We start from the raw sequence: 23,972 nt of genomic DNA, 5'->3' as shown, positions 1-23,972 counted from the left end.
GCAATGATAGAAATTTAGCATTATTATATGCAGCAATATATAAACTAAAACATTTTACTAATAATGTTTTAATATAAATATCATGATGCATTTCTCCTGCACTTTCTAAATATCCATCTTCCTGAATGGGGCCAATGTAGAATCATCTCATAGTGGACACTGGTTCTAGGAATAGTGCTGTTTAAACTTCATTTAAAAAATTATAATAGTAATACTCCTCAAACTGAGCTACAGATCTAGAGTAATCCCCACCATTTATTTATTTATTTATTTACATTTATTTATTTTGTAAGGGATGGAACCCAGGGGCATTCTACCTCCGAGCTATGTCCCCAGCCCTATTTTTATTCTTTTTTTTTTTTTTAAACAGGGTCTCACTGAGTTGCAAAGGCCCTCACTAAGTAGCTTGATGGGGTGTATCCATACAGAGCCTAAAGAGATGCAGCCTCCCTTGGCCTGAGAGGCCTGCAGCCTAAGGCAAAGCTTTAGGTAAAGTTTAAGAACTTCCGCAGTAAAATGATTCAATTCAGCAGAAAAGGGGCTAAGATGGCGCTTGGAGGAAGCTACGAAGGAGTGGTTTCTCCATTCATTATGGGTGGGGAGACTGAGCAGTTTTTCCCTTACCTTTAAAGGAGCTTCCCCACACATGATTGGCTCATGTACTGGCCTGGGATTGGCTGTGAACTATGTGCTAGTGATCTTTATTCCGATAGGCTAGGCTATTTCCCATGGGAATTCCCCTCATGGTTTTGTGCTATATATATGATTGCTTGGAGAGGAATAAACGAAATCTTGCTTGACTTGACTCCCGGCTCGTGTGTGTGTGTGTTCGAGCCGTCAGCACTCTACCTTCCTGCTCAGCCCCGCCACTGACGGGGGGCAGGGACCCCCGTGTCAGTAGCTGAGGCTGTCCATGAACTGTTATCCTCCTGTCTCAGCCTCCCAAATGCTGGGATTACAAACGTGCACCACCATGCTTGGCCCCTACCTTTTTTCACAGGAAAAAAAAAAATCTTAAAATTCATATGGAAATCATGATGCTTGAAGAAAGAAAGCAAACTTAGAAAAGAATAACAAAGGAAAGGCTCATACTTGATCATAACAAAACTTACTACAAGGCTCGCTCTAGGAATTAAAACAATGTGGAATAAAATAAGAATAAACACACCGACTGAAGGAATAGTACTGAAAGTAAATATAGAAACGAACAACTGAACTTGGACAAGAATAGAAAGTGTATCCTTTTAAATTTTGTTAAAAGTATTGGCTTTTTTTAAAAAAAATTATCGCTTGTAAGTACATGAATGAAAATATCTTCTTGCCAGAATGTAAAACTATAAAAATTATTTAGGAAAACTTGTGTTTCTTGCTAACTTTTATAGATACCATAATGAAATTCTTAAGCAAAATAAAGAAAGCTTGTATAGTACCCATCCACAAAAAGGTACAGAGAACAAAATGTATACAAAGTACTCCAATAAATCAAGGGTTAAGGTCTCTAGCCTCTAGAGACTGCAAATGGCCCAGCTGGGAATCTGAGGCGCTGGCAATCACACATATATCTTGCTGACATTTCAACACGGCACTCAACCTGTCAGAAAAGTAGGGTGCCATATGCATCTGTATCTTCCTACTTTGAAGATTAAAATGTTTTATTGGAGGCTCATTCACTTGACAATGCATTCTCATTTTTTCATTTATAAAATAAGTGGTTTTCCGGGCACGGTGGCGCACACTTGTAATCCCTGCATTTGGGAGGCTGAGACAGGAGGATTGAGGTTTGCAGACAGCCTCAGCTACTTAGTGAGGCCCTTTGCAACTCAGTGAGACCCTGTTTCAAAACAAAGAATAAGAGTGTGGGCTGGGGGTGGAGCTCAGAGGTAGAATGCTTCTGGGTTCCATCCCCAGTACCAGAAAAAAATAAAAAATAAAAAAAGAAGTCAGACATGGTGGCACATGCTTGTAATTCTAGCATTTGGGTGGCTGAGATAGGAGGATCAAGGTTTGCAGACAGCCTCAGATACTTAGTGAGGCCCTTTGCAACTCAGTGAGACCCAGTTTCAAAATAAAGAAGGAAAAATAGGGCGGCGGGGTGGAGGGGTGTAGCTCCTGGGTTCTATTCCTACTACTGCAAAAATAAAAAGTTACATTTAAGGATACTTTTAAGTCTCCATAGTATTAAATGTTTTTTTTTTTTTTTGTTGTTGTTGTTGGGCTGGGAAGTGCTGTAAATATTCTATTTTCAGACATAGTCTAGTTTGGATTTATTAAGTCTCCAAATCAGTAGATCTACAAGAGGCAAAAAATGGAAACACTGTCTTCTAAATAAGCACGCTGTATCTTTTTTTCTCTAGGAGTGGAAAATTTTATCAAAAGGCTACAGTAAAATTATAATAAAAAATAAGCACTCTCTCATTAGAGCCAGTTTCTTGATTCTTTGCCATCTTTCAATACCAGTCCCATTAACTATGGATTTGTTCAGCCAGAGAGCCTACATCTGGCTTATAATAATTCATTTTTTTTATTAATTTTGAATGCTAAAAGCAAAAAAGTAAAACCAGGGCATGAAACAATTATGCCTTCCTTTCCTGTCCTTCCTATCGTCTGTCTCATAAATTGGTCATTATAGCGTTCAGCAAAACGGCCACCTAGGAATTGAGAGCTACAGTATTTTTAGCCTTGAGGTAGCTACAAAATGAAGCACTTTGATAAATAACCCCGGTGCCAACAGAAAGCACAGAACCCTTTTAGTATAGAATTAAGGGAGATTATGATGGGAGGAGAAAATCCAACCATCTTTTTTTTAAAATTGGTACATTGTAGTCATATACCTTAATGGAGTACGAGATGGTAGAGGCATACAAGCACACATTTAGCTCTTTCCCACTTCCCACCCCATCTTTAAATAACCTCTTGACAATGCAAAGGTTGAGCAGTGAGGGTTGAAGAGATTCTGCCTTTTTGAAGGGTTAAGAGCCAGTTCAAGCATGTACATTGAAGGGGGCATATTTTCATGAGAATAATGATTCTATCATTTGTTGAATAAAAAAGTCCTAAATATCTAAACTAGATTAAGAAATTTCTCCCCTCTATAAACAATGCCTTAAGTGTTTCTTTGCAAGAAAGCTTCATAATTTGTAGGCAAATAACTTTTTTTTTAAAAAAGGAAGTATAATAAACATAATAAATTTAAACTTTCCAAAAAAAATAAAAAAAATATGAAAAAAAAATTAAATCTACCAAACACACACACACACAAAAAAAAAAAAATCCTGGCTGAATGAGTAAGTGAATGAACACACAGAAAGATGCCTCTCTGGAGTTGCCACATTTCAGTGCCCAAGGGCCTCTACTGCTGATGCTACAGGTGATACACTATGGTCCAAGGAGGCTTCATTGTATTCAGTGTTCTCTGCACAAGTAAGAAGTATCACCATTCTTTCCTTCTTTCATGTTTCTCTTACTTGGAACCTAGCATCATGCATGCACCTTTAATGCTACCAATGCCTGACAGATATTTTAATGAAATAGTAATTTTAAATATTTTTATTATAGTTTCCACTCATTTGTACTCTGGCACCAATGTCCAGGAAAAAAAAAAGAGAGAGATAAAAAGAAGCCAATAGAACAATAAAATCCCCAGATTGCCATTCTTCTTCAACTTCAGTCTATTGTTCTCACACTTTGTTTTCTAAATCTTAAGATAAGCATCCATTTAGAAATCCCCTTGGGTTTCGTGCAAATACTCTCCAAATTAGACTACCAGAGTAGTACTAATGACTATTGTTGTTACCCTTACAGTTAAAAAAGTGTTATCACTGTAAGATTTGTATCTGTATTGCTTCTTTATGATAAAAGAATGCTTAAAAACTGTTAGGAAGGTTTCAGCAATAGATAAGATGATATTTAAAAGCTTTTTAAGGACTTATGCATTCATGTATTCATTTATTCAAAGGATATTGACAATAACCTTTTGGTCAGATGCTGTATTAGTTTCTTGGCAGGATTTTAATAGGTTGTTAGGTTTTTTATATCATGGAAAGTTTTTAGAAAAGACTTACACTTTGACCAAAAAATGCTTAGAATGGTGGAGCCAACCACTGACTAGCAAATAGAGCCTCCCAGGTAGAGAAAGTGGCACCATTTAGTAAAATCTTACTAGTGTAGAAAGTAGCCAAGGTTCTCTTGTTTAAGTCCCTCCCTGGCTGCATTTAGTTAGTTCCATGAAATCAACAGTTGTTCTTTTTGACCATGATCTCTCCTCTATTAGTACTGATGCTGCCTCCAACCTAGATCAAAAGAGTTGAGTTAAGCCAATGTTTGTTTTTCTTGCAGATAATTCAACTTCAGCAAAAAATTCTTAAGGTATCTTAGAAATGATATAGCTTGTTTTGTTCTTGAAATGACATATAGTTTCAATATATAATAATTACCTACTACAAAAATGGTTTGCAAATTAAACACAAATCTTTTTTCCAAATTAAATTTTATCTGTATAGTCCAGATGGCAGACAGGTACTCAAGACCTGTTGGCTCAACGTTTCAAACCCTAAAACTTCTACAACATCCTTCGACAAAAATGTCAGGTTCTTTCTGTTAGATTTGTACAAATATCTGTGCTGACATTTTTTATTTGATTTTTCTATCTTTCCAGTGGCCCTATACAAGAAAATTGCTCTAACAAAAATGTTGAGCATCTTCTTTGATCTCTTAGCATTATAGAACATTCGTGACTCAATAAAGTATAGTTATTACATAGAAGTCAATGGAGTGGATTACACTGTAGAAATACAATGTCTAATGGGATAGGAAGCTTCTCCATTGGATTTTCTCACCACAGGAAGCTTTGTAGAACACCTTCTCAAACTGAGCTGCTTTCTTCTCCTCTCCTCCTTCCTTTTTATCTTCATAGCCATCCTCAGCAGATTTCTCTACTAAAGAAAAGTAACTTGATCCTTATTGCACAGAATACTCAAGCATCCCCTTATCTTTTTGCTGAATGTGTCTTTTAAAAATCCATTAAGCCTTCTTTATTCCTCTTTCTCTCCCCCTCTGTCTCTCTCTCTCTTTCTCTCTCTTTCTTTGTTTCTTCCTTTCATACCGGCTCCTCCAATAAATCTCTTGTTTACAAAAAAATAATAAAATAAAAAATAAAAATAAAAATCCAAAAAAAAATAAACATAATAAATGACTGTGCCTGAGAAATTGAACATACTACTAATTCAAACAGAACCGAAAAAATAAAAAGCAAACGTTTTGTGCAAAAATACAGCAGTTTCAAAATTCACATGACGGTCAAATCAGATAACATAATTAATAAACCAGTGTCACAGGATGTGAATTGTGGAGAAGACCAAATAGCAGAATGCTGTGGCACAAACGCAGGACTTTGCTGTAGAGCGTTATTTATAACAGTTCTCAGAACTCTGCTTTATTCTTTGATATCTCTGCCCACCACATCCATTTTGTTCACCTGATCAATTAGAACAACTGTCTTCTGTGGCTGAGGACAGAGATTCATTTTGCACAATATTTATGCTGGGTGCCAAGGAAGATACCTTGCAGCCCAGAAGGTTTGCTTCAACCCAATGCCTACACATATTAATACCTACAAAGTATCAGGATCCCTGCTGGGTCCTGAGGCAAAGACAACCAAGATGTGGATGGCTCCAAACAGCTTGCAGGATAGGAATTGGTGGAGAAAGAAACAAATAAGCAGATACCGAGCAGAGCATGGTATTGGAAGTGGTTACCCAATGCTTTGGACTCTGAGGTTAACTAAAAAAACTTCAGCCCAAGAGAGGAGAATGGGTAGCAGAGAGAACAGGAATTTAGGATTCAGATAGACTTTAGCTTCAATACTACTTAAGTTAGTTGCCCCTCTAAGGGTCAGCTTCTTCAGTGGTAATCAGGGACACAGTTGCTAAATTCCCCAGGGTCGTCATTAGCTCCTATGTTACATCCATGTGAACTCTAAGAAACTCCTGCCTCAAGTGAGCACAGCCCAGTACCGGAGCGTTTGGCTCTGTGAGCGGGATGTAGAAGGACTGTCAGCTCCTACTTTTCACCTAAACCTCCTGTCACACTTTTTTACATGATAGTCCTGTGCCTCAAGGAGGAACCTTCAGCAAGAACCCGCACCACTGACAGCACGGTGTCACCAGCTCATGAGGTGGCTGTCATCAAAAGGGCTGTTACAACCCTTGTTCGTTATGCAGACGCAGCAAGGGTTTAAAGGACCAGGGGCATGCTGGTTGAATCTTGAAGGAAGCAACTTTCAATGCAGCCTTGCACAGCTGCTCTTTGCATTGCAGGGAACTCGGGCGGACACGAGGGGACAGACTTTGGCGGGAGGGAGTCAAGATGAGGGCTGGTGTGACCCTCTGGGCGTCCAGTGGAGTGATGATTTGAAACACTGCATCTGAGCTACAGAGGTGGATGTGCAGAGCAGGGATTCCATGTGCACACACACGGGCAGGCGGAAGAGACAGGATTTGAGTTTAATGGGAAAGGAGTGTGTCGGGGATAGGTTTGAGTCAACTGTGAAAATCTACCCTAGTGAAATATGGGTGAGTTTCCAGAAGATCACGATGAGTTCCTTCTCTCTAGATACAGACTGGAGTTTCAGAGATATGTGAGATATTTTGATGGTCAGGAATACGGCACTGGGACACAGCAGTCAGGCTGTTGTGAGGCCTCTGGATTTGGGATTTACTGGACTCAGCAGGAACACAGCATAAACAGATGGGCTGCTTCAGGGAGGTGCAATGGGAGAAAGAGCCCAGGGCCAGAATCCACTGGCACAACGGACCCCACGCGCTAGTCATGCTTTATTTGCTCTCATAAGCTTGATTCCAATTCTCATCTCCAACTGCAGCTTCTTTTCTTTCTAGTATAGCTCCCCTCTTTCCCATTTTTGCCCATTTTAATTGGGAGCACAATGTACTGAAGTAGATATACCAGTGCCCCTACAGACACACACATGCTGTAAAGATCCTCAGACCAGTGAAAACCCTTCACTCAGAAGGCATTTGTCATCATTATTTAACCAAATAACTCTATTTCTCTCCAGATATTTATCTGCATTCAACATATCCTAACTGCAGAGACTTATGTACTCAAACTTTTACACAAAAGGGGCATGCATATTGTAGGTACTTTCACATCTTGCTCTTTTGCCAGCGGCTATGAATTTTAGTATCCTCCTTATCTGCACTGAAATGATTTCAATTCTAAAGTTTGATTATTTAGGGAATTGGCAGGTAGTGCAAATCAGACTAATGACAAAACATGAAATAAAAGACTTTATTAACTGAACAAGACAAAAACTGGAGGAAATCTATGATCATCTTATTTAGAAAGGGGGCCCAAAACACAGCCATATTTATTTCAATACTTATATGAACAGTAGAGAATAGAAGGAATTCCTGAATAGCATTCAGCTTAAACATTTAGTATCCCAAAGCCAATCCTGTTTCACCTACACCCTACTTGATAGTGTGTTCTTTACAACATTCCTTCAAATGATGAAAGACTATAGAAGCCTAATAAAGTCAACCCAGAAAAGCCATTCTCCCAGAGATCTCTCTTCTTTAGCTTTCATAATAGGAGCTCAAAGGGTTGATGGGTCTACTTAATGGAAGCTCATTATTGTAAGCTTTTTGTATAGTAAATAGCCATTTAAAAAAGGAATCAGCTAGAATTCTAAATAAAAAACTTTGGGGGGCTCATAGGGATTGGAATTAGGGCTAGGGGATTCTACCTCTAAGCTACTCCCCTAGTTCTAGTTTATTTTATTTTGAAACAGTCTCCTTAAATTACCATGTACTGACCTCGAACCTGTGATCCTCCTGTCTCAGCTTCCCAAGTACTGGGGTTACAGGCATGTGCCAATGCACCTGGCTCCATATTAAGGATTTGTAAAAATTCTAATTTTCTAAATATCATCCCTGTCTCTGAGATTTTGAGTTTATTGGGTTGCCCCATTCTTGGGCATTCTGAAACACTCAAGAATCTGAATCACCATCTGTTCTGTGGAATTATGACTCATCGGTGGCTAATGTTTTCAGCAGTATACTGCTGAACAGAAAGTTCTAATAATTTAATTAGAAAGAGTTAACTGTAATTACTGGGTGCAAGTGGAGGAGGCTATCAACTTTCTAGTCCGTTGCAATGGCTTATTCCCCCGTGGTCTGGTACAGTATTTCCCCACGGCATCATCAACCCCACGTCAATTGAAGTTGCATATGAATGTAGGCTTGGGCTACCCACAGGTAATAAAGAAAGAAAGCCTTCATCCCAAATTTAGCTTTAGTTCATTAAAACTATGACCCATTATTTGTTTTTGTTTCTTGTAAAACTTTTAGGGAAGACTTTCTTATTTTATGTATAATAATTAATAGGTTCCTTACAGGTTTCTATCCTCCACAGAGATCTAAAAAGTATATTCATTTCTTAAAGAAAATTAAAAGGGTGAAAAAGTAATTGGAAATTTGCATCCTCAACCCAGGGTGTTCAGTGAAACTCCCCAGACTACTCCTCATCAGATCTTGCTCAATACTGAGTTCCCCTTCTGAGCAAAAGTTAGAAGACACATGATAGAGTTTCTTTTGCAATATTGTAGCCTGACATGTTCTTGACTCCTTCCATTAACACACAGTACTGAACAGACCACAATCACCTGACACATGCCAACTATTTGACAGCAACACAAGTACCATTACAGAGGGCAACCGTAAGCTAAAAAGAAAAAGCAGACTAAAGTTGGCAGGAAACTTAAAAGGCAAGCCAACGGCTCTCTTGAGAAGGGTTTCAGGCCCTCCACAGGAGGAATTTCTGTAACGGATGTATTTATCCACAATGTCATGGGTGTCCTAACTTCTGATGATAACCTATATGTATTTCCAACTCAGTTTACAAAGGGCAGAATTCTTTGCAGAGAATATATATACCAGATACATAATGCTTCTCTGCTGATTTTCTAAGCACCAAACTTCTAGTATTCTATGCAGATGCATCACTGGAACTGTCACCTAATCCTTTGTGATGTATGGGCAGTCTGGGGATGTACGGAGAGTCATATTATGCCAGAGTATATTCCCTTTCCAAGAAAAACAGGAAGGGGGGAACTCACTCATATGAAATGTTAAACATGCCATTAGGAAAGCTAGGGACATAAGAGATAGTGGGCAGGGAGTGATAATTTCTTGGGTTTGATAACATACTAACTACACATACATAAGACACCATCCCTGAGAAGACAGGGTGATAGATATATGACATTTCTCTGTAGTATTTTTCAGACCCGTTCTGAGAGTTTATCTCAAAAAAAATTTAATACTTCATGTTATTTTACATTTAAATAACAGTGTGGTTTCAAGCATACTTAGGGCCTTTTTATTTTCCATCAAAAGAGAATTGTAATTTACTGAATTGAAAAATATCATCAAGGTTCGAAGGTCAGAAGTCACAGTTAATGTGTTTTGAATGTGCTGCTCCGGATGTGTGGGACAAAGAAATTATTTACAAGTCTAATCTTTTTCCTTTGTAAAACAGAGCTATAATACCACTCCAAAGGTTATAGTGAAGAAGAAAAGTGTTTTTTCGTAAAGTATCAAAGCACCTTAAGGAGATACCCGTAAGGCTACAGAAATTTGAAAATAACTCCTGACCAGTCTATTTCCGTAATAAGCGGCTTATTGCTGCACAGATATTCTCTTGATTAAGTCACATTCCTCCAATTTCACATGCATGGAGAGTTAAGAACTGAGAGAGAACTGCAGAGACCAGACCAACTGTATCCTCTTAAGTATTTCACTGTAAAAAGGCAAGCTGGTCTTTCGACATTCATGCATTTGAACACCAAAGATTCCCAACTCAGAAGAACACACTTCCCTGGTTTACCCAGAGGAAAATGAATTTACATACGCAGCATTAAAAAAATAAATAAACCAACAAAAACAAGAGCGTACTTACCAACTTCATCCTGAATTTCCTCAGCCACGGCAGGGACATTGTAGAGCAGGGAGAGAGACTGATTCATGCGCTCGTAGATTACACGGAGGTGTGTCATCACCTGTACCCAAGGATGACAATTCTAGGTAAATAACCTCTGGCATAGGAACTGGTATTTTCCTCATCCAGAGCTGCAGACAGATAGCTTCTGAAATAAAACTGAACAGTAACTGCTGGAAAGCTTAATTGAAAGGGCATCCTTATTTTTTTATTTTTTATTTTTTTTGTTGTTGTTGTTCTCTAACTTCTGAGGAATTATCTTTACATTAAACAGTATATCATATGCTTGTAGTAGTTAATCAAAAAGACCACCTCTGCCAAATTCGATTACTCATCCTGAGGCTTCCTAATGGCCTCTGATTTCTTAAGCATTCTTCTTTGCAATTTTCTAATAGACGAGATCATTTCAATTTGAATGGATATTTCATGCCAAATATAAGTATTTTTAAATTATTCCAATTCAAGGAAATAGATATTTCAGACTATTAGAAGTAGATTCCAGTTTTTAATCTTTGGGAATGGGAGAGTATAAAACATTATCATAGGGCCTCACTTAGGGCCATATTAAATCTAAACATAGTGTTAGCAATGGAGTTTATGATGACCTGCCATGATTTAGTTCAGCCAATTGTAGCGGTTTTAGTTGGCACGATTCATGTTCTTCATTTTGGTGGTCAGTTTTCAGTGGTTCATTGAAGGAGCAAGGGCAGCTATTTGTTATTTAACTTGGAAAATGACAAACCACGTAGTACTTTAAGATAAGCTTTTAGAATTTAAAGCTTATCAAGGAGCTATTGCCATACACACAAAGATGAAGAGGGACTCAGGGAACATCTGAAGATCCTGCCACCGCCCAAGGAACAAGAGCCCTGGGTCGCCAAAGCTGCGACGAATCTGCACCCTCTCTGCTCACCTGGGACCGGATCTGAGCAGCTTTCTTGGGATCCACCATTCGTACATGTTCAAAGTGCTTCAGGGTGTGCTGCCGGTCTTTCTGCTCAGCACGGACATACTTCTTCAGCATAGTGAATACGTGGCGAGGCTGTCAGGGAAAAAGGAGAAAAACGCTTTAACTCTGTGCAAAATACGGCTGTTTTCATGGCCTTTGGGTCAGAGGTCTCACTAATGACTCCCAGGATGGGTAGGTGTCACAGGTCTTTTTGTTGTGAATTCTCACTAGGAAACACTTCTTCCACTCCTTTATGAAGAGATATTATTTAGATTGGCCAGTTTTCATTTCTACCAGAGCATTTAGCTATTTATTATTTATTTATTCGTTTATTTTTATAGTACTAGGGATTAAACCCAGGGGCATTCTACCTCCTAGCCATACCCCTAGCCCTATTTTTATTCTTTATTTTGAAACAGGGTCTCACTGAGTTTCAAAGAGCCTCATTAAGTAGTTGAAGCTGTCTACGAACTGTGATCCTCCTGTCTTAGCCTCTCAAATGCTGGGAATAGGAGTGTGTGCCACCATTTCCCGGCTAGCATTTAGCATTTTCAACATACATCATGACTGCCCTCCTTAAGATTTTCCTTTCAAATAGGCACATTTTGATACAGAAAAAGAATAGAATTTACATCTATAAAGTTTTAAAATGGGGTCCTTCTCTTCTTCCACTCAAACATCCAGGGGCACATGTGTGACTACATTTCTGCCATACACAGTTTTAAGGCCAGAAGTCATGCTGCACAAATAATCCCATCATCAGTAACATAAATAGTACAGCAGCCAAAGTAAGAAAATAATAGACAATTTAACCACACAAAAAATAACTGATAAACTCTGACACTGTATTTTTCTAGAAGAAAGGCCATTGTTAAACTGTAGTTATTTTACTTTAAAATTTAATTAAGATCTTTTTAAAGCCATCAGATTCTAATTCTTTCAGTAACAATTAAGTTTCTTCTTAAGTGCTTCATTTTTTTTCTAAGTGGCTCCATTTTACTCTTATTCCAGTTTTATATGAAAACATTCATCCTAATTAGAAAACAGGACAAAGGTTCCTTTGTTTTCAACAAATCCATTCTCCTATGCATTCTACCATGTGATTTTCAAGAATGATGGGCAAAGATACACATTTCTTCTTTATTAAAATAGAAAAATAAATCACTCATGTAAATTCATGTCAGGAATAGAATTGGGGCCATTTGCGCAAACTTATTATTAACTGGTATGTGTCACAGGCATCCTAAAAATCATTGGAAGGTACAGATCATCTTCCCAAAGATGGTGTGTGTGTGTGTGTGTGTGTGTGTGTGTGTGTGTGTGTGTGTGTGTGTATTATAGTGCTGCTTTTGTTCTATTATTCATATTCTGTGGGGTGTGTCTCTCCTTCCCTGTTAACTGAGGGGCCTTCTCTCTGCCATTCCACATAGAATTTGGTGTTCTTTCTCTGTTCACCACGAAATGCTGCACAAACCTCTATTATTGCATCTAGCACATCTGTTGAATTCTTGTTTCTCACTCCCCTCTTCAGTGTTAAATTAATGGAGCCTCCTTCCTTCTTTCCTTCCTTCTGTTGAACCTATGGGTGTTGTAACTCTAAGCTACAACCCTAGCTCTTTGATTTTTTAAAATTTTGAAATAGGGTCTTGCTAAGTTGCTGAAGCCGGCCTCGAACCTGTGATCATCCTGTCTCAGCCTCCCAGGTACTGGAATATAAGGTATTCCCAGCTCTCACCCTTTGTTTACTGGGAGGCCTACCAGCAGGACCACCCAAGGCATGCTCTGTGCTTGCTTGATGGAGGCCTCCCACAGAGGTCACCTGCCTACACTTGAGAAAAACACATAAAACAACAGCAAAATGAACCTGCTCATCTGCCTGATGGAATTCTTTTTTTCCTGGAAGAAATGTGATTCTCCATAACCCCAAGAAAGAGAAATCACAGCTTGAAAGACAGCTTTTGGCAGCATATCACTACAATTCTCATTTGTACTGTGAAATCTGGTTAGATCTACAAATCAGAGAATGACCTTTCAAATATTAGAGGAAGACATGTAGTAAAAAGAGAAAATTGATAAGCTATTTCTATAAAATTGTTATTTACAAGACAATAGGGTTATAAAAGCTAAATGAAAAAAATCTTGAAATTTTAGAATTCAAAGCTGACTACCGTTGACTGCAAGGGATATTTTATACACAGGCTTATGTGATAAAGATATTTTGTAACCTTGATGTCATCTTTTTAAAATAACAAGGCCTACAAAAAAAAAAAAGAGAAAAAATCCCTCTAGTACTATTCCTATTATACTTTCAAGGCTAGTGAAAGAAAGGGTTTCAACTAATTGTGTTTATACATAATATTCCTGCCTGGCCCCGCTGATACAGCTGACCAGCGTATTGTACTTTCCTAAGTTGCTCTATGACATATTTTTCTCTTGAAAAGGTTTTGAAGAAAATGAATTTTTCCTTTTCATCAGTTCAAATCAGAAAAATTATTTCAATTAAAAAGGTCTGATTTTCACTATACTATTTTTTTCCCTTCCCGTTACTCACCTATTAATGGTCCCATAAAGCATTCTGTCTTGAAAAGATTGTTATCAACAAGCCAGTGCACCAGATGCAACAGCTTCAGACTAGCCTTGAAGTTAAATCCCATTTCAAACAATGAGGATACGCCTGAACTCCCCTTTTTTTCTTTCAGCAGGGCCACAAACAGCATGCATTCCCATTCACTAATTATTAATGTTAACATTCACTTGGAAAAAAAAAACCCACAAAGGCCTCAATTTTCCTACCTGTCCAGTTTAGATAGCCATAGCTTTTAGAGAGGGGAGTGTTTTAGAATTAAGGATGTGCTGTGTTAGTTCCAACATAATGTGATTCAACAAACATATCTGCTCAGACCTTACCTCCCACCCCATCCCTCCTTCAATCCTCTAAGCAATGACAGTTCAACATTTGTCGACAGTGCTTGTGAAGAAGACAGTGTTTGAAGTGCTTTAGGGATGGTAACTCATCAAATCTTCATCCCACCCCTTTGACGGAGCTGCTCTTTGACAGAGCTGCTCTCTCCACCTTACAGAAGAGGCACAAAGGAGGTAGTGGTTACCCAGGCTACATGCTAGCCCACAGTGACACAGCCGGTCAGTGCTGGGCCAGGAATAGGTCTGGCTCCAGAGCCCTTTCCAGAACCCTTTCTTCTGGTCCCGGTGTGACCCTGCCTTTCAAGGAGAATCAAGTCAAGCTCAAGACAGTTCTACAGAGTAACTCAAAGACGTAACTGAATGGTTAGAAGAGAGTGTAAGAAGTCCTCACCTAATTTTCTTGTTCTTGTAAGCTCAGGTACAATAATCCCCCATGACCCATGGTGGATGTATTTCAAAACCCTCAGAGGATGCCTAAAACCTCAAATGGTACCACGGGCCTCGGGGATTTATGTTTTCTCCTATACATACTTTTCTATGATGGTTTAATTTATACAGCAAGAGGTTAAAAGCATTGTTAATAATAAAAATCAAACAACAATAATATATTATGGAAAATTTGTTTAAAATTTAAGGCAAGTTTATTTTTGGAATATTCCACGTAGGCCACAGTTGATTCAGGCTACTGAAATCATGGAAAAGTGAAGCCACGCTTAAGGGGGGATTACAGTAATATCCTTTCAGGACACAATGATATCAGTTCTCTTAATTAGACTGAGGTGTCAGATTTAGCTTGTTCAATCTCTCATTCACTGTTCTTGGTTTTTGGTACTTCGGAATCCTTTAGTTAATGCCTTGGAAACAGGGAGAGAGGGGAAACAGCAAGACAGGAATGTCCTCTGTCTATCTGATTACAAGATTACTAGAAAACGATTCAAGGAATTCATTTTACACTTTGTGACACTCACAGATTCTAGAGCTGAATTCGTCCTTATCTCCTATTAAGACGGATAATTAAATGGTGAATGTGTTCACTTGTTTTCAATTGCTTATCTCAACACTGCCATTTCTTTATATGCTTCTGAAATCTATTCCTAACTTCCCAAGAAAAATCCCCAGAGCTTGATAATGACACAGCAGTGTATCAGGCTGTGAGGATCCCCCAGGCCTCAGCTGCTGCATGATAATGAGGCCGGTGAGCCCCAGAAGAAGCTCAGAGCTCATCACTGTGCCTGTGAGCTGTTGAGACTGCACCCTGTGCAACTACATAAACACCAGCTTTTTCTTCCTGCTGCCACTTGATAACAAGCAAGGCCTGGGGACATCAGATAATTCAGGAGGACTTAGCATGTCCCCTAATAAGTGAATTGCAGGATGCTACGCGGATACTTTGACCATGTAAAAATACATTTCTAAGAATTATGCTTAGAAATGAGAAAAAAAAATCAGATTAGTGCCAATGATGGAGGGTAGGCAGATAAATCAAACCAAATAAAATGGTGGTTATCCCTACATCTCAGAAACAAATGAAATGTTAGTTTAAGAAAAAACAGAAGATAAGATTTCCCGTACTTTAATGTTTTCATTTATTTTAGGTTATTTTGGCATATGATTGACGCATGTACATTTTAGCTACAATTGAGAATTCCCTAAGGCTTGAGAGAATGATATCACGTATCAAGGGAAAACTTGATTGTCTAAGGAGGTTTATTGTATTATGGTTGGACAAAGATGAATGTCCTAAATTTTAATTAAAAAGCAGAAACATTCACACAGGAATGGTAGAAGACAATTCCTAGTATCTCTATAGAAATACCTGGTGATCGCTATAGAATATAGAAATACATTCTCAAGGTAACTGGTATTAAATGTCCGTATTGCCACATAGCTCACATTTAAGATTGAATTATTCACATGATTAGAAAAACAAGTATTTTGTGACTCATGTTAAGGATGTTAATAATAAGTATAGTTTAGGAAATACATTTTTAACCTGTATGCATGTAATTTCACTCATCTTCAAGCTTTCAAAATTTCTCTAGCTAGTAATTATTTTTTTCTGGCAAATTCCTTTTATTTTATTGTTCAGATATTCTATGCAATGATACTACAATTTAGTTGCACTAGTGTTGGATGGCTAAACTAAAATTTATAGTGATGAATAAAGAAAACAGAAGATCTGCCCCACGGGGGCTAATTATATTAAACCTTTTTATTGTCACTATTGTTTCTGAAAGAGTGTTTGGCCCATAATTACACACTATCTGTTTGCAACTGATCTGGCACTTTTCAATTCGTACTAAATTCACCGCGGAATCACACCGCCTTTTAAAATAAAACCCATTCAAAGAGAAATTTTTCAAAGGATGAAGAATAGGCATTACTAGAATGGATTAAGACATCATAAACAATAAGGGCAAACCAGAACAGAACCTGAAAACAGATTCACATTTTGAAACATGAACCATTTTCCTTCTTGGGAAGTGGAGTGTAACAAATTTCCACCTATTGACACAGTGTCTTGAACAGTTTGGTATTGCTACTGGGCTGCACAGACTTGTAATCCCAATACTTGGGAGGACAAAACGAGGATCTCAAGTTCGCCACCAGCCTCAGCTACTCAGTGAGGCCCTCCGCAACTTAGTGAGATGCTGTTTCAAAATAAAGAATAAAAAAAATGGGGCTGGGGATGTAGCTCAGTGGTAGAATGACCCTGGGTTCAATCCCCAGTACCACAAAAAAAAAAAAAAAAAAAAAAAGGAATGACTTAATTTCAGAAGTAGTTCCTGTAGTATCCAATATCTTTTTGGAATCCAATTCATGAAAACCAGCCTCTCTGAGAAAAGCAGCATTCCCAATTTTCATGGAACATACTGAAATTACAAACCCATTTGATTTATCTGTCCAGTGTGCCAGGCCCTTTAGAAAGTTGTCCTAACTGGGAACTCTTCCCAGAAAACACTGACTGGAGCCCACAGCATATCCAAACTGCTCTCAACAGCAGGATTTATTTCACAAATTCCAAAAGATAATCCTTTATTGTCTTCTTACACTTCAATGCAGGTTGATAATGGTAATTTTGAAGGAAATGTCTTCAAGATTCATGGCCTTTCCCTATGATGGGCATTTATTTATTTATTTATTTATTTTGGTTTGGTTTTAAAAATTAAACCCCCCACTTCTAAGCAGAATCGACATTTCCATTTGGTTCTTTTACACATCTTCTCAAATGTGGCGTCCGGGGGACTTGGAATGAATGCCACACGTGTGACTGATGATCAGGACTCCTCAGCACCAATTATGTCTGAATATGCCGTTTCTATTTGATACTCCGCATGGGAAGCATATTCAAACATGGCAATCCACAGCCCTGTTGTCCCGCTCTGCAGCTCGGTGCTCCATCTACTAATCTGGCATCTTACCACACTTCTGCCTTAAGCCATTTCCTGATGGGTGAGTGACTGCTGAGAGCTTTTAAAGGCCCAGGGTGTAATCCTGCCAAAATGGAAGCAAATGACTCACTTTATGGGAAGCACCCTAACCTTTCCAGTCACAAGGGACTTGTTCAGAAAACCCTCTCCTGGAGCATTACAGTGGATCCTACTGTTTTATAAAAACTGTGACTATGTGACTGGCCAAGTTAATTGCCTACCAAGAAAAAAGGCAGTTCTCTCTCCTTTTTCCAAATAAGTTCTGGGCTATTATTTTCACAGTTTTATACCTCCAATTCAAGAACTCTTGAACACAAAACGTTAAATGTACAAAGCTTTGGCATGCAGGTTTAAAGACACACTTAAGAGAATTAAACCTGCCTGTGCTTGAGAATGTGTCAGTTTGGGTTTCTTTTCCCATTCGGGTTCTCAAATTTGAAATGCACTGTCAGGGTTGTAAGAAAAAATCTTGGATAAAAACAAAGCAAAGCGAAAAAACCCTAAAAACATACAAAAAAAAAAAAATCAAGGAAGCTTCTATGGAAACCTTTGGATCACCACACCTTTTTGTCATTGAAGCTAGGGGTGACATTTTTAAAGTATACTATAAAATTTATCCGCCTTTTTCCCCTCAGAAAAACACATAGATGACTTTTGGGGTTTGAAATGATCATCAGAGGGCAAATGACAATTGTATTCCAGGTCAAACGCTGAAGTCCTGGAAAGGAGAGGAAATCGGGGCAAGTTCTCACACCCTCCTCTACTCAGTGCATCTCAATTTTTATAAGGATGCATTTCATGGAAAAATATTGGGTGACTAAACGTTTATTTTTTAGTTCAATACTGGACAGGGTCAAGTAGTCACCCCAGCATCCCTCCCCAGGATATAGAGATGACCACTTGCTTCTGACTGTGCTCTAACAGAAATCACAGTTGCTGGGCATGGTGGCGCACGCTTGTAATCCCCGCGCTTGGGAGGCGGAGACAGGAGGATCGCTCAGGTTCGAAGCCAGCCTCAGCTACTTAGTGAGGCTCTCAGCAACTTAGTGAGACCCTGTTTCCAAATAAAATATAAAAAAAGGTCTGGGAGTATAGCCCAGAAGTAGAAAGCCCCTGGGTTCCACCCCCAGTACCACACACACACACACACAAAAAAAAAAGAAATCATAATAGCAGAAATCACACTATTGGTTCTCTCTTCCACAAAGAAGCAAGTTGCTTTCCCATAGGGATCATTAGCAAATCCTCTCTGTGTTCACCTCTAATAATCTCCCTTATGGAAAAAGACATCTTTTTTTTTTGTGTGTGTGTGTGTGTGGTGCTTGAGATAGATCGACATTCTACCTCTGACCATTTCCCCAGCCTTATATTTTATTCCTTATTTTGAAACAGGGTCTCACTGAGTCACAAATGGCCTCACTAAGCAGCTGAGGCTGTCCGTGAACTGCAATCTTCCTGTCTCAGCCTCCCGAATGCTGGGATTACAAGCGTGTGCCACCACGCCCAGCTTGGAGAAAGACATCTTTCTACTTCACAGTCTTGCCTTTATGTTCAATGAATTCTTCTGTTTGTCTAGTTTTGGCTAAAAAAAAAAAAAAAAGCTAGAAAATTATAAATTGCATAAAGAGTAAAAAAAGTATCCCCAATTTTTAGAAGGTGAAGGAAGATTTCTTTTACTAAATCACCTATTTCTAGTTACAAATCATATAGATGGCAAAGAGAAAAATAAAATAGTGATGTTTCTATAATACTATAAAATAAAAGGATGAAAAAACCACAAAAAATAAGAAAAGTAGAAAATAAGTGGTTTTAACTCTCTTACACAGGGAGGGAGTGAACTGCTAGGTTTCTTAATATTTTTTTCCCTTCTGGGCTGTTTTGACAGTTCTCAGGAATCACTTATTCTGGTTATACAGGCTAGAGATACCAATTAGTGAAGGTAGTATACAGTACTGAAATTTAGCACATGACCCAAGCCTATCATGTGTGCTTTGGGACAAGCTTTAGCATTAGTTGGAGACAGTTAAGATCTTCTGACCTGAGAACACAGAAAGGTCAAAAGTTATTTGGATTTACATGTCTTCCAGTGTTGTTTACTTGGGCAGCAAAACACACTGAGGATCATAGGGATGGACGAGATTATTAACGCAATCCAGAAGGCAAAAGCCCACAGAGCTGCAGAAGAATCGCAAACAGAAGATGTTTCAAAGTAACACAGACCCTTGGAAAGATTTGCCAGATGGTTTGATCGCACAGCAAATGCCAACTGTGACATATTCTTGACTCCTCCTGAGACTTACAGCAATCTGCGTGAATTCGGCGTCTTCACATTGGGACTTGAGCATTTGTTTCACACATCCTCTAAGTAGTCAATGTGGTCAAGGAGAGTCACATTTAAATTTCTTTTAATTGCACCCTCTCTCCCTCCTACGTTTGGCCAGTGTTTTGACCTTCTAGAAGTTCCATGGTATTTTTCTGCTTATTTAAAAACATTTTATATAAGCCGGGCGTGGTGGCGCAGGCTTGTAATCCCAGCATTCGGGAGGCTGAGACAGGAGAATCGCTGGTTCATGGCCAGCCTCAGCTATTTAGTGAGGCCCTTTGCAAGTCAGTGAGACCCTGTTTCAAGATGAAGAATAAAAAATAGGGCTGGGGGTGTAGCTCAGATGTAGAATGACCCTGGGTTCCACCCCCAGTACCACAAAAAAAAAAAAAAAAAGAAATCATAATAGCAGAAATTACACCATTGGTTCTCTCTTCCACAAAGAAGCAAGTTGCTTTCCCATAGGGATCATATACCACACACACCAATACCACACACAATACCCCCAATACCACACACACACACACACACACACACACACACTTTTATTAAGGAAACTCAAGGTAAAGCTGCTTAAAAATATAAATATAACCTAGGATCTTTAACTATAAGATAAATATAACCTAGGATCTTTAACTACAATGCACGGTTAAGTTTCATAAATGAATGAATCCTTAAAATTTCTGTGCAATGTGTGTGTGGGTGTATGTGTGTGTGCATGCTTGAAGGGGGCGGCTCTATAGTTACCTATTTGTTCTCTATGGCAGACTGAAAACATCAACACATATATTTTCACAGTAGGTTTTTGTTTTCAAGGATGAAATGAAACTGGGGATTCTCAGGTTAAAATGTGTATTTGCTACAAGCAAGCAGAGCATGCCTGTGCCATGGGCTGGGGCAGCATCTGGCGAGGACCTAGCTCTACTTTAAAGGCAGCCATTACATGGGGCTCCATTTAGGAGCAAACTTCGTTGATGACAATGGCCTCCAGAGATGCAGGAGAGATTTCACGTGTTCCCACATACTTCTTCATTTTTTTATTTGACTTAATTAAAATCAGAAAATATGAGTGTCTGGTTACACGTTTTCCACTGGTCTGGAGTGAGATCTTGGGTGTCTGTTGATATATACTTCCCACTGGTCAGCAGCAAGATCAGTTACTGAGATCCGTAAACATTCAAAGCAAGGTCCAGAGGAGATACTGACAGGCTTTACTAAAAGAGCATGCACAACCCTCAGCATCATTCTTAGGATGCGGTTCAATAAATGCTAATTCTTCCATTTTTCTTTTCACCCACTAATTGTTCCTGGGTTTGTCCTTAAAAGCTCTCAAGGTAATGGGCCCCCATGTGTTCATCAATTTGTACAAATCACAACTTAATGAATGAATGGTGAGCAGATAAATGATAAATACATATACATAAGGTAGAGAATAACTAAAAACATTTCTGAAGGCTAATTTAAATATATTCTGATTAACATGATTTTTTTTTGTATTCAAAACTCACTGGTACAAGATGCCTTAGACATTATATATATTTATTTTTTGTGGGTCTAGGGATGGAACCCAGGGTCATTTCATCTCCAAGCTACAGCCCCTGCCCTATTTTTTATTCTTTATTTTAAAACAGGGTCTCACTGAGTTGCAGAGGGCCTCACACAGCAGCTGGGGCTGTCTGTGAACCACGATCCTCCGGTCTCAGCCTCTCGAATGCTGGGATTATAAGCGTGTGCCACCACGTCCAGCTTAAACATCATAATATTAATCTTTCCACATATCAAGAACACAGCAAGAAATTTTTAACCAACTTACCATCTGTTACATTGAGGCGCAGAAGTCCCCTATTAGCTTTAGAAATGGGTACTCTGCACTCATGTTCTGGAAAATGTTTTTTTTTTGTGACTAAAAGTGATAAGTAGAAAATGATGGGCTATAGTGAAAAGGGCAGTTAGCAATATCACGTGAAAGCTAAAATGAAAGAAAATAAAATTGACCAAATTATACTACGTTCATGTCTAAATATGTAACAACAAATCCTGCTATGGATAATTATAATGTACTAATAAAAATAAGATTTAAAAAGCTAAAATAACCACAGCACTTGAATTTCTTGTTTGCCTTAGGAAACTTAATTATATCACTATCTGTACTGACTAAAGGTTGTACTAATAAAAATAAAATGTAAGAAACCAAAGTTACCAACATTAGCACCTCAATTCCTTGCTTTCCTTAGAAAACTTAATTATACCAAAACCTCTTGTGGGGAAATCAACGTGCGGTATCGCCTAGAAATTAAGTAGTCGATACAGCCTCATGCCATCAACAGCTTCCCTGCCACAGGCCCCCTTCACTTGCTGTCCTTTTATCTCCAATGATCGCTGCTTCTTATTGAACCTTCATTCTGCTGCTCAATTTACCAGACAGAAGAAGGGACCAAAACCACACTCCTTTCATAAGAGCCTCATAATAATAACGTCCCGCCGAAGAATTCTGTGAGAGTTTCCCAGAATCTCAGGAAGAGTTAACACTTGGCTGAACGATTCAGAAATGAGAAAGGAGAGAGAGCTGGTGCCATAGGACCTGTGACATCATTTTGCTCAATTAAAAAGTAAGTGACGATGTGGGGATCCATAGATACAAGGATGGGATGAATTTTAAGATGGATAAGAAGGCTGCAATCCCAAGACACTGGAGGAGACAGGCAGACCTATGTGTAAATCCTCACTTCCACTTAATTGCCGAAGGGCAGTTGAAGTCAGGAAGATGCTGCTTCATGGGAGATTTAGACTAAGCACATATATGAAGTGCCCAAAATCTCAGAAAGAGAGGTTGTGCTTTGGATATTTTGCTTTCTTTTTTTTTTTTTTTTTTTTTGAATCAGGAAAAAAAATAAGGTTTCTTTATTATCCAGATCTGTATTACTTTCAACATTCTCTCCCCAGGGACCACAGCACTCTGGCCTCCTTGGCGACCCCATCTGGTTGCAAGTGACCGCTTTTTTGTTCACTCAACAGATGTTGATAGGGATTACGTGCTGGATGTGACGCTTGGCCCAGGAGCAGCGATGCCCTGCCCGCCTCCAACTCTGGCTCCACTGACCCAAACTGGAAAACAAACATTTTTTCCTACCTAACCAAATAGTGGTTTCCAGAGAATCTTTTATTTTGAGTGTTAAAATCACTTACATTTTTTTGAGGTACTACCTCGGAGCTGTACCCTCAGCCCTTTTATTCTTTGTTTTTTTAATTTTTTATTGGTACATTGTAGTCATACATCTTAATGGGCTACAAGATGGTAGAGACACATGTGTACACATCACTCATTTAGCCCTTCCCCAATTCCCACCCCATTTCCTTCTTCTCCCTCCTTTTCATGTTTGGCTTAGTTACTGACTTTGATATGTTTGTGAATGTACATCATGTACATTAGAGAATTTCCCTCTTCCCCACTCCCATCCTCCTCAGTTAGGCTGCCTTTATTTGATCGTCTATGGTTTCTCCTTCTTCGTTTAGAGTTCCCCCTATCTTTAAAACATTTGAAAATCTTAGTAATGAAAGGCTGCTAAGTTTTTCTGGGTAAACCTATGACACAACGTTTATTAAAATAAAAATTTAAAAAGCCAGCATTTGGTTTAACAGTACAGGATCCCATGTTAAGTTTGATTTCTCTTCAGACAGAAGAGAATACTGAACACTGAACAGCCAGGAAATATTGTCATCCTTCCATTTAGAATGAAGTAGGTCCCTGATAGTTACAGAAAGGGAAGTCCTGACAGTGCTTGGTTTCTATCTCGTAAAGCTGGGAGTAGCTCATTTTGAGTGCGGACAAAGTTAGAAGCAGGGAAGCACATGGCTGTGGAAGCTGGTTGATAAGTTTGGCTTACCAAACTTATTAGGTTTAGTAGCTCAGAGAAATCCAAAGATGATGGAAGTTCAGCTTTTCTCGGAGGAAAAAAGTCTAAATCCTTGATTTTCCAAGGAAATTTTTAGGACAATGAAAGAATTAAGAAGCTGGTCTTTCAAAGAGTGACTAGCTTTCAAGAAAATAAGAGTTTAATCTCAGTGCAGAGATATGGCTGAGTTCTGTAATTCTTCTCCTGGGAAAAATTAAAATATTACTATAATTATACATGAATTTTAAAAACCAAGCAAACAGTAGACTCTTTATTTTGGTGGGGCTGCGGATCTAATCTGGAACTTGTATTTACTAGGGCAAATGATTTACCACTGAGTCATTCCTCCAGTGTAAACAATACACTTTTAGATTGGCCATTTAGAATATCAGCCTATAGGTACAGGGAACTTGGAACATAAAGTATACACAGACACAACA

At 38.7% G+C, this 23,972-nt stretch overlaps 1 protein-coding gene across 9 annotated transcripts in view; it reads right to left on the bottom strand.

Moving 5' to 3' along the window:
• APP (amyloid beta precursor protein) overlaps positions 1 to 23,972 on the bottom strand; it is a gene marked incomplete at its 5' end in the record, with an annotated part of 275,766 nt that overhangs the window by 62,304 nt on the left and 189,490 nt on the right. For all 9 annotated transcript variants that reach the window (XM_080696688.1, XM_080696689.1, XM_080696690.1 and 6 more), the window contains 2 exons: positions 9,976 to 10,075; positions 10,928 to 11,056. In XM_080696688.1, coding sequence (XP_080552814.1) covers positions 9,976 to 10,075; positions 10,928 to 11,056 — 229 coding nt within the window. The remainder of the gene's footprint in view (positions 1 to 9,975; positions 10,076 to 10,927; positions 11,057 to 23,972) is intronic.

The sequence above is a fragment of the Muscardinus avellanarius genome, assembly GCF_963383645.1.
Source record: "Muscardinus avellanarius genome assembly, chromosome: 5".
Lineage (NCBI taxonomy): Eukaryota > Metazoa > Chordata > Mammalia > Rodentia > Gliridae > Muscardinus > Muscardinus avellanarius.
This window is presented reverse-complemented; position numbering and strand designations above follow the sequence as displayed.